Source organism: Pan troglodytes, chromosome 6, assembly GCF_028858775.2.
Source record: "Pan troglodytes isolate AG18354 chromosome 6, NHGRI_mPanTro3-v2.0_pri, whole genome shotgun sequence".
In the NCBI taxonomy this organism is placed as follows: domain Eukaryota; kingdom Metazoa; phylum Chordata; class Mammalia; order Primates; family Hominidae; genus Pan; species Pan troglodytes.
Window position 1 is genome coordinate 49806983 of NC_072404.2, and position 14955 is coordinate 49821937.

Here is a 14955-nt window from a genome sequence, read left to right on the forward strand (position 1 = left end):
AAATAACAAAGCCATGTTACATAGATAACGATGACTATGTCATTAATAAGGAAACAGGCTTAACTATTCTAGAGTTGTATTTGATGAGAGGAAAACCTAGTTGGTTGTCGATTTGTTGACTAAAAAGAGAAGAGTTGTGATATATTTGAGTAGGTTAACAAAGTTGTTGTCTCTCCCTATGTTTACAACCTGAAAAGTTGTGTTTGTGTGTGTGAGAGAAAAAGAGAGTGAGATCAAGAGATGAACTGCAAGTGTTGTTTGAAACAGTTTAGGTGCAGTCCTGCTTGGCAAGTAGAGATGCTTCCTGCAGGTGAGGTTAGAATTTTACATCGCTTCTGATTGAAGGCTGCATGCTTTGGGTTCTAGGTGTTTACTTTTAGGCCTCAGAGCTTTGGAAAAAAGGTGCTTTTTTCTTTTGAACAGGTTTTCTTACGATCAGTTATTTTGATTTAGAAAAATTCTCGTCCTAGAATTTAAACAAGAACAGGAGGATCCTAATTTCTTATTTGTCGACATACCCCAAAAGCCCTCCTCATCCACCCAATTTCACAAATGGCTCAATCTGTCTGGTATAGCTTTAGGGATAATCACTAGCTTCTTGTACTTGTGACCATGAGGACTAAGCAAAGGGCACATTACCAAGGAATGAAACACGTGCTAACTTATCAGGGTGCACGAGCACCACCTAGTGGCCTTGAACTAACTCAACAGCTTCTTCGAAAGAAAGAGGATCCAAAGGTCCAAGGCCTCTCTCAGTGGTGAGTTGCATACACATGCATGAAAGCACCAGGATTCAACTTCCGCAAAACTCAATCTGTAGGTAGTTCTGATTAGTACTTTGATCTTCTTTTTGGAAAGAGAAGACTATTTATAGGGCAAGAAAACGGAGTGTTAGACACTGAGGACTCTTGGCTCTTTTTGGCAGATCTGCAGCAGTATGCACGTATGTGAGTGGTGAGCTAACACCCTTCCTTTCAGTTGAATAGGAATATGTAAAAGCTAGACACATCATCACAAAATGAGTGACATAAACTATCTTCCCGTTTGGAGGATAGAAAGTCTAAGAAGTCCGAGGAGAATTTAGTTTCTCCTTTAGTATATGTGCTAAACCACTTTTTACATAATATTCTCCCCTCGAGTAGGCAGGGACCATCTCTTTTTCTACATGTATAGCAAACAAATCTGGTAAATTTTTTGTTCCTTATAACTGTTGGTTATTATACTTTTTTTGTTTTTTTAGACACAGGGTCTCACTCTGTTGCCTAGGCTAGAGTGCAGTGGTGCGATCACAGCTCACTGCAGCCTCAAGCTCCTGGGCTCAGGTGATCCTCCCACTTCAGCTTCCTAGGAGGCTGGGACTACAGGTTGCATGCCACCATGCCTGGCTATTATTATTTTGGTAGCGACAGGCTTTTGCCATGTTGCCCAGGCTGGTGTGGTCTCAAACTCCTGGGCTCAAGTGATCCTTCCAACTCAGCCTCCCAAAGTGCTGCGATTGTAGGTGTGAGCTATAGACACATAGCTCGGCTATTACATACATTCTTAAAATAAAAATAATACTTGCTGACTGGGGAAGACTTGAAAAATGCAGAAAAGCAGGATTTTTTTTTTTTTTGAGACAGAGTCTCACTCTGTTGTCCAGGCTGGAGTGCAGTGGTGTGATCTCAGCTCACTGCACCCCCACCTCCTGGGTTCAAGCGATTCTCCTGCCTCAGCCTCCTGAGTAGCTGGGATTACAGGTGCCTGCCATCACACAAGACTAATTTTTGTATTTTTAGTAGAGATGGGTTTTTGCCATGTTGGCCAGGCTGGTCTCGAACTCCTGACCTCAAGTGACCTGTCCACCTCGGCCTCTCATAGAAAAATAGAAATTAACAGCAAAGTAAACACATAGCTCACAGTCCCCCTCCTAAACACAGTCACTGCTACCATGTTATTATTTAGTAAGCATCCACCCTGAGTACACACTCTGGAACCAGGCTTGCCTTGGTTTAAATCTCAAGTGGGCCATTTAGTAGCTACGAACTGGACACATTACTTAGCCTTCTTGGTGCCTCGATTTCCTCAGCTCTAAGATGGGCATAAAAGCAGCTCTGCAGGAGAGGGCTATTATGAGGATTAAAGAAATTAATATATGTAAAGCTTTTAGAATATAGTGCCTATATATAGTAAACACTGCCTGCGTTAACCATTACTTCCCCTCTCTTTTTCCTCCAGCTCCTTACTGTTATTAGAACTATGCACCAGGGATCCTGCTAGAAACTAACATCTTGGTTTGTTTTCACCTAGTTTTTGCCTTTGTGTAGTTTCTTTCTGTCCTTTCTTAGTAGCGGAAACTATACTAAAACATAATTTTGTATTTTTTAAAGTTTTGCTATATTGTAATATTAACTTATTCATTGTAAAATTTGTAATGACTGGTAAATGCTATTATATTAACGTAACTGTTTAGCCTGGTGTATGACGATGTAGTGTCCGGAATTGGTGGATTCTTGGTCTCACTGACTTCAAGAATGAAGCTGCAGACCCTCGCGGTGAGTGTTACAGTTCTTAAAGGTGGTGTGTCCGGAGGTTGTTCCTTCTGATATTCAGACGTGTTCGGAGTTTCTTTCTTCTGGCGGGTTCATGGTCTCACTGGCTTCAGGAGTGAAGCTACAGACCTTCGCGGTGAGTGTTGCAGCTCATAAGGCAGCGCGTCTGGAGTTGTTCATTCTTCCAATGGGTTCGTGGTCTCGTTGGCCTCAGGAGTGAAGCTGCAGCCCGTTGCAGTGAGCGTTACAGCTCACAAAGACAACACAAACCCAAACAGTGAACAGCAGAAAGATTTATTGCAAACAGCAAAAGAACAAAGCTTCCACAACATGGAACTAGACCCTTGGGCAGCCTGCAACTAGACCCTTGGGCAGCCTGCTTTTATTCCCTTATCTGGCCCCACCCACATCTTGCTGATTGGTCCATTTTACAGAGAGCTGATCGGTCTGTTTTACAGAGAGCTTATTGGTCCGTTTTGACAGAGTGCTGATTGGTGTATTTACAATCCCTTAGCTAGACATAAAGGTTCTCCAACTCCCTACCAGATTAGCTAGACACAGAGCGCTGCTTGAACTAGACACAGAGTGCTGATTGGTGCATTTACAATCCTCCAGCTAGACATAAAAGTTCTCCAAGTCCCCACCAGATTAGCTAGACACAGAGCACTGATTGGTGTGTTCACAAACCTCGAGCTAGACACAGAGTGCTGACTGGTGTATTCACAATCCCTTAGCTAGACATAAAGGTTCTCCAAGTCCCCACCAGATTAGCTAGACACAGAGCACTGATGGGTGTGTTCACAAACCTCAAGCTAGACACAGAGGGCTGACTGGTGTATTCACAATCCCTTAGCTAGACATAAAGGTTCTCCAAGTCCCCACTAGACTCACGAGCCCAGCTGGCTTCACCTCGTGGATCCTGCACTGGGCTGCAGGCGGAGCTGCCTCCCAGTCCCGCACCGTGCACCCGCACTCCTCAGCCCTTGGGCAGTCCGTGGGACTGGGCGCAGCAGAGCAGGGGGTGGTGCTTGTTGGGGAGGCTTGGGCTGCGCAGGAGCCCACAGTGGGGGTGAGGCTAGGGCATGATAGGCTGCAGGTTCTGAGCCATGCCCACCGGGAAGGCAGCTGAGGCCTGGCGAGAATTTGAGCTCAGTGCCGGCAGGCTGGCACTGCTGGGGGACCTGGTGCACCCTCTGCAGCTGCTGGCCTGGGTGCTAAACCCCTCCCTCCCTGCTGGCCGGCCGCTCCAAGTGCAGGGCCCGCCAAGCCCACCTCCCACCAGAAGCTCGCACTGGCTCGCCACTCTCACTCCACACCTCCCTGGGAAGGGAGGGAGCCGGTTCTGGCCTCGGCCAGCCCAGAGAGGGGCTCCCACAGCGCAGCGGCGGGCTGAAGGGCTCCTCAAGCGCAGCCAGAGTGGGTGCCGAGGCCAAGGAGGCACCTAGAGTGAGAGAGGGCTGCCAGCACTTCGTCACCTCTGAATGACACAGTTTGGATATGTGGATTTTTATTAACATGCAAAATGAAGATAAACATTTTTTAAAAAGGCAAACATAAGGCAGGCGTGGTGGCTCACGTCTGTAATCCCAGCACTTTGGGAGGCCAAGGCGGGTGGATCACCTGAGGTCAGGAGTTTGATACCAGCCTGGCCAACATGATGAAACCCCATCTCTACTAAAAATACAAAAAATTAGCTGGGTGTGGTGGCAGGCCCCTGTAATCCCAGCTACTTAGGAGGCTGAAGCAGGAGAATCGCTTGAACCCAGGAGGTGGAGGTTGTAGTGAGCCGAGATTGCGCCATTGCACTCCAGCTTGGGCAACAGGAGTAAAACTCCATCTCAAAAAAGAAAAGCTAACATAAAGATTTACAAAAGAATGTAACACGATGTATTTTGGAATCCTGTTCTCCTGTTCTGGTTATATTTCCATGTTGGCTAGTAGATTCATTTTTTTTTTCTCTCATCAAGCACCACCTATGCATCTATGTACAGGGTGTGATGCTGAATGCTGGGACTATAACACTAAATAAGGGATTTTCCTGGAGAAACGTGAAGAGACACTCAAAGTGATGCAGGGGAAACACTGGGAAGAGCAATCACCTCTGCCTGATGAAGCTGAAATTTAAGCTGGTATTGGAGGGTGACAGGAATTTGCTGGGAAAGGACGTGGAATAAAGTATTCTAGGCAGAAGAGTCAGCAATGAGTAAAAATCTAAGTTGGGAGTAAGCCTAGTGTGTCCATAAAGCATTGTAGTAATGCCTGTAAAGAAGTGTAGTGTGCATGGTGAATGGAAAGAGGCAGGTGGGAAAAGAAGACTGACAACACACTTTTGGGCCCAACACTTCAACAGGTTTGGGCCAAGACCTGAAAAACAAAAACAGAAACAAAAGGGAATAAATCTAGGTTTTAAGTCAGGGAAGTAAACTGTTTTGGAAAGATAATATTGGTAAGAGACAGAATGGACAGGAAGACAGCTAGATTGTAGGTACTGACATTAGTGATGAGGCTGGTACATAAATTAAAATCTGGGTGATTAGAATGAAAGGAGGCCAGACTCAAACTGTTTGAAAGATGTAAAGCAACTCAGTTAGAAGTAGGGTATGATGGCACAGGAAGGGCAGAGGAAGACTTAACGTTTCCAGCTATGGATGAACAGGGATGACATTAATAGGTGAGATCATCTGGTCAGAATATAAAAACAAAGAGGTCCAACAGTGAAACTCTGGGGAATCCCTACATCTAAGCAGCAGTCAGAGTCGGGGAGAGTTAGCAAAATGATAGGGAATAGTAATGAGCGGACAAGAAAAAGTGTTGCTGGAGAAGGCAAGGAGAAGGGATTGTATAAGCAGTGAATTGTTCATGTCCAATGATGGAGAGGAGACAAATGATAGGACTGAAAACAAGTCAGTGATGGACAGTTGTGTGACTGGCTATCAGTGACTTTAGCAAAAAGTAGTTTAAAGGTGGAGAGTGCATGAGAAATTAAGAATTTGAGACAGTGATGGCAGACTCGTGCTCCAGCATGTTTGTTCAGAAAAGGCATTACGTAGGGGCAAAATCAAGAAAGGCAACTGTTGCGGTAAAGTATCTTCATGACAGAGATTTGAGAATTTCTGTAGAACAAGAAGCCTGATTGGTGGATCACTTTCTACACACACACACACACACACACACACACACACACACACACACTCTCTCTCTCTCTCTCTCTCCTGTATCTTAGACTGGAAACTTAGTTCTAAGAACTAAGCTCTAACCTTAGTTGGAAGAGGGTAGAATCACAACTTAGACTTGGCTGAAGGCTTTTATTTTGGTTTCCCACAAAGCAGTTAATAAGTAGTGTAAAGGATATATATTAGGTAAGGACGCAGGTATGTGCATTCAGCTGCCCACTCCCTTTACATATCACAACATTTTTGGTGGCCTCAGCAGTTCTAGTAACTAAAATGTCAGAAAAGTGTGGTTCTGTGGGCTTCCTTATCACCCTTTTTAAAAACCTCAGATATATTAGCACCCAGAAGTAACTTATTTTAGATGAAATTTGTTTCTAAGGAAGCCACACCACTCAGTCTAATGTCTGGGTTCTGGGCCTTGAAACTCTGGCTGTGCCAGCTCTGGGGCAATCTTGCTTTACCATTTTTCATTTATGCTCATGCAGGGTATTCTCATGGGAAGACCTGGCAGACCTACAACATGTGAGGCAAGGCAAGAGACCCAAGGCCAGTAAGCTCTTTCCCTTCATTCTTGGTTCTAGTACAGAGGCTCATGTTCATGGAACACAGGTAGAATCAGCATGCCATTAACATTCCTCTGCAGTCCAGGAACTTCTATATTTCATGTTTTTAGAGACAGGGTATTGCTCTGTTACCCAGGCTGAAGTAGAGTGGGGTGATCTTATCTCACTGCAGCCTCAACCTTCTGCACTCAAGTGATCCTCCCAGCTCAGCTTCCCAAGTAGCGAAGACTACAGGGACTTAACACCATGCCTGTCGGATTTTTTTTTTTTTTTTTTTTTTGGAGACAGAGTCTTGCTCTGTCACCCAGGCTGGAGAGTAGCGGCACAATCTTGGCTCACTGCAACCTCCGCTTCCTAGGCTCAAGTAATCCTTGTGCCTCAGCCTCCCCAGTAGCTGGGATTACAGGCATGCACCACCATGCCTGGCTCATTTTTTGTATTTTAGCAGAGACGGGGTTTCACCATGTTGCCCAGGCTGGTCTCGAACTCCTGAGGTCAGGCAATCCACCTGCTTTGGCCTCCCAGAGTGTTAGGATTACAGGCATGAGCCACTGCACCCAGCGGATTTTTTTCATTTTACTAGAGACAAAGTCTCACTATGTTGCCCAGTCTGGTCTTGAACTCTTGGACTCAAGTGATCCTCCTGTCTTCACCTCCCAAAGTGTTGAGATTACAGGTGTGAGCCACTGTGCCTGGCCCCTTCTGTACTTTTTAAAAGGCAAAACAAGTTCGAGAGATGTTTTCAATCCAATAGTCTCAACTAGCTAATTCTCCTGATTTCATTTTCTATAAAAATCTGTACAAACACACCATATGTAGCCAATGGTGGCAATGGGTGTTATCTTCAGGGAATCTTATCAGGAAAAGCCTAGATAAAAATCTCAAGATTTACCACACCTATGACATTTTTACTTAGGGTGGCCTTGAGATGCATCCTTAGAGGTATTTCATATGTATATGCACGGCACAGCAACATTAAAAAGACTTTAGAGGCTGCTTATAATACCCATATTCCATGTGGAGTTGAGATTTGGGCTGTGTCCATAAACATGGAAACATATATTAACAAGACAAACTAGTAAATCTCTGAAAAACAGTCTTCACATCTGGAGAGATCGAAGAGCTTTTTTTAGCCAGCTGTCAAATGGCACTGGTATCTTCAGCAGGGGTTTTAATAAATCCTGAAACTTAATATGGCTTTCTGATTTTAAATCTGTTGCTTCAATTTCTTAATGTTCTTCTGTGAACTTTGAGGAGGGTCATAGTACAGTATACATTTTTAATCTCTTGAAAAGATACACTTTGTCAGATTCTTCATCTCAATATGCCTGTCTTTCAGCTTAGATGGTAGGTATAAATAGGGGTGAAAGAGCAATTAAGGCTACCAATGAGGGACAATTATTTCAGTGCCTTTGAAGTCAGGTATCTCATATAAACTTGTGTTTCAGGTGAATAAAAGTGCTGAGAAATCCTCTCCTGATTCTGAGTTTAGATCCTGGAGTAAAAATTTGAATCTAATTTTGTCCATGCTAGACTATTACCTCAAGGTAATATAGAAGTCAGTGGTTTCAGTGTTTTACTCCTATGTGAATATGAAAAATACTGCAGTTTAAAATAATCTGGCACACTGTTAGGCAATATTACTAACTCCTTACTACTTAGAAAAACTAAGTAGGTATTTTCCTTAGACTTTAGCATAAAATATATTTTCTATGCTTTTCATAAAACTGAATGTCCTTACTTTTAATTAACACAAAACTAAAACACATTTTAGTATTTTGCTGTTAACCATTTAATCAACGGCATAAACACTGCTTCAGTTTCTCAGTCTCTTAATTTCAATATATATCTACATATCTATATCTATATATCTGTCTGTGTGTCTATATTTACGTTAACTATTAAGTTATTTTTATAACTTTGGTTTGGTGAGGTCCTGACCACCTAATAGTGACAGGAGGTAGAAGTAGGGGTAGGTCCTTACAAAATATGTTTAATTCTTGTTCACTTTTGCTAATGAGTCTGAAAACACTTCATTTTGACCACAAGTTTGGAAATGTCAATGACAATAGAAATTTCTGACCATATCTTAAAACTACATAAAAATTACCAGTGACAAAGAAAAAAGGCTTATATTACATTTAATAGTGTTAATTTTGAAGACAATAGTGTTAATTTCAAACTTCCATAAAGGGTAACCCTACAGTTGAGGTGTTTGATGCAGAAACCAGTACAAATTTCGATTGTTAGGAAACCAAATGTTCTGAACATTATTTTCATTAGAAAAGGGAAGGTAATTTTATAGCTGTTTGAGGTGTTGTAATACATCTACTGATAGGCCCAGCTGTTTAACTAAACTGGCTGTCTGTTCCAAAATCCATGTGGGGCTTGGGTTTTCTGAATGTGCATGCTCCTGTGTTCTACAACATTCTACATATGAACAATCTATCCCACTATGGCTCTTGCTACAGTTTTTGTTAAACTCAGCATTATTTTCACAGAGTCTTTCATCTTTAGCTTCATCAATCTTTTTCTCAGCTGGAACTACATGACAAAGGTCCATATCCTCAATGGAGTCCAATAAATCTACAACATGGGACGGTGGAGTGATTGATTTCAGACGTTTGAGCACATACTCTTCACACTGGCCAACTGCATCCAGAAGATTGTTTATTTTATTGATCAAAGTTGAATTATTATTATGAAGGTGACACCAGGAGAGCAAAGCACTGAACAAAAGTATAAACAAGGGTTAAATAGCAAAATAGGACTTAAAAATATAAGACTATCTTTCAATAACAAACGATTGGACTTAATCATAAAACTGTTTATAATTCATAACCCCTCTTTCACAATTCTATATACGCTTTTCCTGATTTTATATTTTTCTCTTATGACTATGTAATATCTGTTGAAGATGAATACAACTCCGAGAAAGAAAAATTAGTTTCTTCTTTAAGGACATTAAACAGCTTCTTAACTAGCAATTCTCAATCATGGATGCACATTAGAATCACCTGAAGAGCTCTGAACCCTATCAAGGCCCAGATTATACTCCACACCAATTAAATCAGAATCTCAGGGGTTATCTTTTTTTTAAGTTTCAGAGTTAAGGTGCAACCAAAGTTGAAAACCATCGTTCTAAGCACATAGTTGCTTGCCATCAAGAATGAAGGTTAGAGAAAAAAAGTTTTCAAGAGACTTCACTTTCCTGGGCTTATGTCACAGAGTAGAAACTGTTTGCTGAACTACTAACAATTTCCTTGAAAAAGGTAAAAATTCTTCTAGTCCTAACAGATTTAATATTATAGTCATGTCATAAAATAATGATTATGAAAAGTATTTAAAAATAGAATCCATTGATATAAAAGATTCAGCAGTAGCTTTCTAAGGTTATGTAACATCAACTTGATGATGTGAATATTCACATTGTTTTCCTACTGTAGCAGACTAAATTCTGGTTCCTAATAGTTGGATTTTCTAAAATCCCAAATACAATAAAATTTTCGGTTTGTTTTGGTAACTTTTATCATCTACTCTTCTTTAAAATTAGCGATTCCTTGAAGCATTTTTTTTTTTTCTCTACCAAGGACAGTGTAAAGGGTATAAAGCAGGGGTGTCCAATCTTTTGGCTTTCCTGGGCCACATTGGAAGAACTGTCTTGGGCCACACATCAAATACATTAACACTAATGATAGCTGATGAGTTAAAAAAAAAAAAAAAGAAAAAAGAAAAAATATCATGAAAAAAATTTCATAATGCTCATATTGTTTTAAGAAAGTTTATGAATTTGTGTTGGGCCATATTCAAAGCCGTCCTGGGCCACATGTGATATGCAGGCCACTGGTTGGACAAGCTTGGTATAGAGCATCAAACTGGACAAGGCTGCTAGGCTCCTGGCTCTGTGTATCATTTGACCATTTGGCTCCGATATATGCCATTATTGCAATGGCATCCTGACAAGTATTCAATGTTCAGGACTAAAGTAAATTAAATCAATTTTATCTTAATTACCAACTATTTTCATCATGTACTTCTAGTCTAGAGGTCTGTCATATTGTGTGGAAGTACTAAAAGTTTTATTCAAAATCTGAAGACCTTTCAATGAGATAGATAATTGTTCAGGTAGCAGAAGTATACATCTTCTTACCATTTCTTTGCACGAAAAGACAATATGTAGTTCACACATTAAAGCAGATGAGCTGATAAAGATTTTGACTTTTTGAAGGCGATATAATTCTATGATCTGCGACACGCTTTAGTGTATTTAGCACCAGGAAAAGCATTTCAGTTTAAACACTTTATTTATACAGAAACATCCTCCAGTAGTATTGAGGTTAAAATGATTCAGCATTTAGACTTTAAAAATTACCTCAATGTTCCTCGGAGTCGTCCATAGTTTAAAATGACTTCTGCACCTTCCTTATAACCTTGATTGAAGCCCTGTTGAAGAGTAACTGCTTTGCCAGCATCTATTCCATCTCTATAACCTTCCTAAAAATAAGTAATGGAGAAGTGCAGCTGTAACTAAGTATATACATGTAGGCTTTTCTAGAAAAGTACAGAACCAATTTAGAAAGCAGATGAATTAGGCCTTTACTGTGTTACTGACCATAATATGGCATAACAATATAACTAAAGCAGACTATGCTTCTCCTAAGTTTATTATTGGTTTATCATTACTTATCCCACTTTTGAAGTCTAGAGTTACCGGGCAATTTTTCAAACACTGATAGTCACAGTTTTAAAAAAACCTAGTGTTGGGCCGCCACGCTTGCTGTGAGGTGGGCAAGCGGCAGACATGGCACCCTCCAGGAGTCTTGCAGTTCCGCTGGCAGTCCTGGTACTGTTGCTTGGGGGTGCTCCCTGGACCCACAGGCGGCAGAGCAACGTACGCATCATCACAGACAAGAACTGGAGAGAGCTGCTGGAAGGAGGCTGGATGATACAATTTTATGCCCCGTGGTGCCCTGCTTGTCAAAACCATTAACCGCAATGGGAAAGTTTTGCTGAATGGGGAGATCTGAGGTTAATGTTGTGAAAGTAGATGTCACAGAGCAGCCAGGACTGACTGGGCAGTTTACAATAACTGCTCTTCCTACTATTTATCATTGTAAAGATGGTGAATTTAGGCATCCTCAGGGTCCAAGGACTCAGAAGGACTTCATAAACTTTATAAGTGATAAAGAGTGGAAGAGTATTGAACCCGTTTCATCATGGTTTGGTTCAGGTTCTGTTCAGATGAGTAGTATGTCAGCACTCTTTCAGCTATCTACGTGGATCAGGACTTGCCATAACTACTTTATTGAAGACATTGGATTGCCAGTGTGGGGATCATATGCTGTTTTTCCTTTAGCAACTCTGCATTCTGGACTGTTACTAGGACTCTGTATGATATTTGTGGCAGGTTGCCTTTGTCCTTCAGAAAGGCACAGACCACAGCCATACCCTTAAAAAAAATTATCAGAATCTGCTCAACCTTTGAAAAAACTGGAGGAAGAACAAGAGGCGGATAAAGAAGATGTTTCAGAAGAAGAAGCCAAAAGTAAAGAAGGAACAAAGACTTTCCACAGAATGCCATAACACAACACTCTCTGGGTCCATCACTGGTCACAGATAAATTGTATAGTTATCTTAATATCATGATTTTGATAAAAACAGAAGACTGATTATTTCTTTTGGTTTGAAGTGAACTGTGACTTGCTTGTATATTACAGGGTTCAGTCTAGATTGTCATTAAATTGAAGACTCTACATTCAGAACATAAAAGCACTAGGTATGTAAGTTTGAAATATGATTTAAGGACAGTATGGTGGTTTAACTAGTTCTCTAATTTTTGAAAAATCGTGCCAAACAGTAAGATTTATGTATATTTGTTTAATAATAACCTGTTTCAAATCTGAGTTTTGAAAATTTACATTTCCCCAGTATTGCATTATTGGGGTACTTAAGATTATTTTAGAGAAAAATATTTCTCATTTGATATAATTTTTCTCAGTTTCATGTGTGTGAAAAAAGGAAAGTATTTCCCATAAATGGGAACTTTGCCCACTGTCTCAAGAAATATATATTTCAGTGACAATTCCGTGGTTTTAGAGATATATTCCAAAATTTCCTCATATTTTTAAGTTATGCAACTAATAAAAACTACCTTACATTAATTAGTTGCAGTTTTCTACACATGGTAATATAGGATACGCTACTGATTTAGGAAGTTTTAAAGTCCATGGTATTCTCTCGATTCCAATAAAGGTTGATTTTCTCTTGTATTTTTCTTATTTATTACGGGTTACATTTTTTATTTTTCAAATTGGATAATATCCTGGAATTATCTTTTATGATTTAGTAAACAGCATTTTTTGTTGTTGTTTCAAACTGAAGTTTACTGAGAGATCCATCAAATTGAACTGTCTGTTGATAATTTAAAATTTTGGCCATTCATTTCAGATTTTAAATCATTCTTGCTGAACTACTTGAAATTGTCTTTTAAAATTTTTCTTTTTGGATGTGAAGGTGAACATTCCTGATTTTTGTCTGATGTGGAAAAGTCCTGGTATTTTACATTTTGAAAATTCACAGAAGCTTAATATAAAACAAAGTTTGCATTCTACTCAGGAAAAAGCATCTTCTTGTATATGTTTTAAATGTATCTTTGGCCTCATATACAGAAAGTTCTTAATTAATTTTACAGTCTGTAATGCTTGATGTTTCAAAATCATTAACTATATATATATATATTTATTATTATCATTATTTTTTGAGATGGAGTCGCACTCTGTCACCTAGGCTGGAGTGCAGTGGCATGACCTCGGCTCACTGCAACCTCTGCCTCCCGGATTCAAGTGATTCTTCTGCCTCAGCCTCCCAAGTAGCTGGGACTATAGGTGCACGCCACCATACCCGGCTAATTTTTGTATTTTTAGTAGAGATGGGGTTTCGCCACACATTTTTATATTTTAAGATACAAACTTCATATTTTCCTGTTCTTTCCTAACTGCTAATATTGTGTGGTATCTTACAGGTAGAAATCAACAGGATGGTACACTTACTGTATTTTTACTCCTTAAAGAGCATACTCCTTAAAGGGCATACATAGTTTTCACCTTACAAGAAGGGGGAAAACCATAAATACAATGAATCAACTGGCCATTATGTAGTAGACAATTTCTGTAATGTCCCCTTCTTTCTAGGCTCTGTGGATAGGAGAATCCACTAGACTTATAGTAGCATAATGTACAAGTTTTCTTTAAAGGTCTCTCCTTTAGAATATAAAATATTATACCATTGAAGAGTTTGGATGTGTAACCTGTGATGCCTTAGAAAAATATCCTAAGCACAAAATAAACTTTTCTAATCACTTCAAAAGATTAAAAAAACCAAAAAACAAAAAACAAAACCCAGCATTAGCAATGTCTTCACAAAAAGGATATATGGAAAATTACACATCTGGGCTCTTGCCAACTGATTGGAATGGTGTGGGTGGGTGAGGAGACAGGGCAAAGCAGAGAGAGGAAATTGTTTAAAAAAAAAGGATGATGAGAAGTCTGGTTTCAGAAATTTTGCATAATACCTAAATTCAACTAACCTGCAAAAGCTCTGTGGGTAGTGATTTCGTTCTGCATCTCTCACGGTGCCACAGCATTTAAAAGATGCTCAATACTTATTAGTGTAGCCCCAGTCTCACATAAAGCATTTTTGTAATTGACAACATGGTTTTTGGGCTAAGCAAATACCACTCTACTGAAATATTAAACAGGGCAGATTCCCAACTGCAGCTTTAGCGGCAATTTAATGGTTGGCAAATATATTAAGTGGATGTGGACCTCACTATTTGGTCCTCACCCAGAAATAGGTTCTGTAGGCTGCACACAGAAATTAAGCTTAGTTTCAATGAATAGTGAGACAAATTAGAGATGAAAAAGTTACATCTAACAAATAAAAAAGAAACCAACTTTAATATTCCCTTACCTAGACACCAGTATTCCACATTAGCTTTCCCTTATTGTCCTCTGACAGCATGCTTTAGTTCATCTTTTCAATATGTCTTGATTAACACTACTCCTTAACTTTAGGCTCCCTACCCATTCAAGCAACCCATATAAACTGCGTACACGTCCTTTGACAGCCATAATAAGTATAGTGTATGTTTCTCTCCACCTCCTTTCCCTGTGATCCTCAACAAACTACAAACTGTTCAAAGTCTACACATAGTTAATTTTGGTCGGTCCTCAGTTTCTAACGCATCCCGTAGGCGCTCAAAGAATGCGTCTTGTTGTTTTACACGCTTTCAAGTAACCATCGAGAAATCCTAGCAAGACGCGGGTCGGACCGGGTCCCTAGGGATAAAGAGAGCAGCGCCGGGCCAGGCTGGGGCCACTCTGGACCCAGCTTCTTCACAACTCCGCGCCTCTTCCCACAACCCAGCACCCCGCGCCGTCCACACCACGTTTACTTTGACTCGTCTTTGCATGTTACTCTGCCATTCCCGCTGCGCCAGGAGCGACTCGTCTGCTTCTTCGTCAAACACGTCCCCTTTGTCTCCAGGGCCCTGGATCAAGGAGGCTGCTTGAACCCACGACATCGCCGAGGCAATTACGGGGTCGCAGGCCACCGGAAGCGCCAACAACTCCTTCCGGTCCGAAGGCGGGGCGAAGACGGCGAGTGGAGGCTCGGGAGGGGCTGCGTGTG

The 14955-nt window shown here is 40.7% G+C and overlaps 1 protein-coding gene and 1 pseudogene across 1 annotated transcript; one reads left to right on the forward strand and one right to left on the reverse strand.

The window, feature by feature from the left end:
- Positions 1 to 8390: 8390 nt before the first annotated feature.
- YAE1 (YAE1 maturation factor of ABCE1) lies at positions 8391 to 14891 on the reverse strand. The gene is made up of 3 exons (NM_001243954.1): positions 14720 to 14891; positions 10640 to 10761; positions 8391 to 8996 (listed from the first exon to the last, which is right to left on the reverse strand). Exons 1-3 carry the CDS (start codon positions 14846 to 14848, stop codon positions 8567 to 8569), a joined length of 681 nt encoding a protein of 226 aa, NP_001230883.1. The 5' UTR covers positions 14849 to 14891; the 3' UTR covers positions 8391 to 8566.
- On the forward strand, positions 11069 to 11936 carry LOC107975603 (thioredoxin-related transmembrane protein 1-like; annotated as a pseudogene).
- Positions 14892 to 14955: the final 64 nt, after the last annotated feature.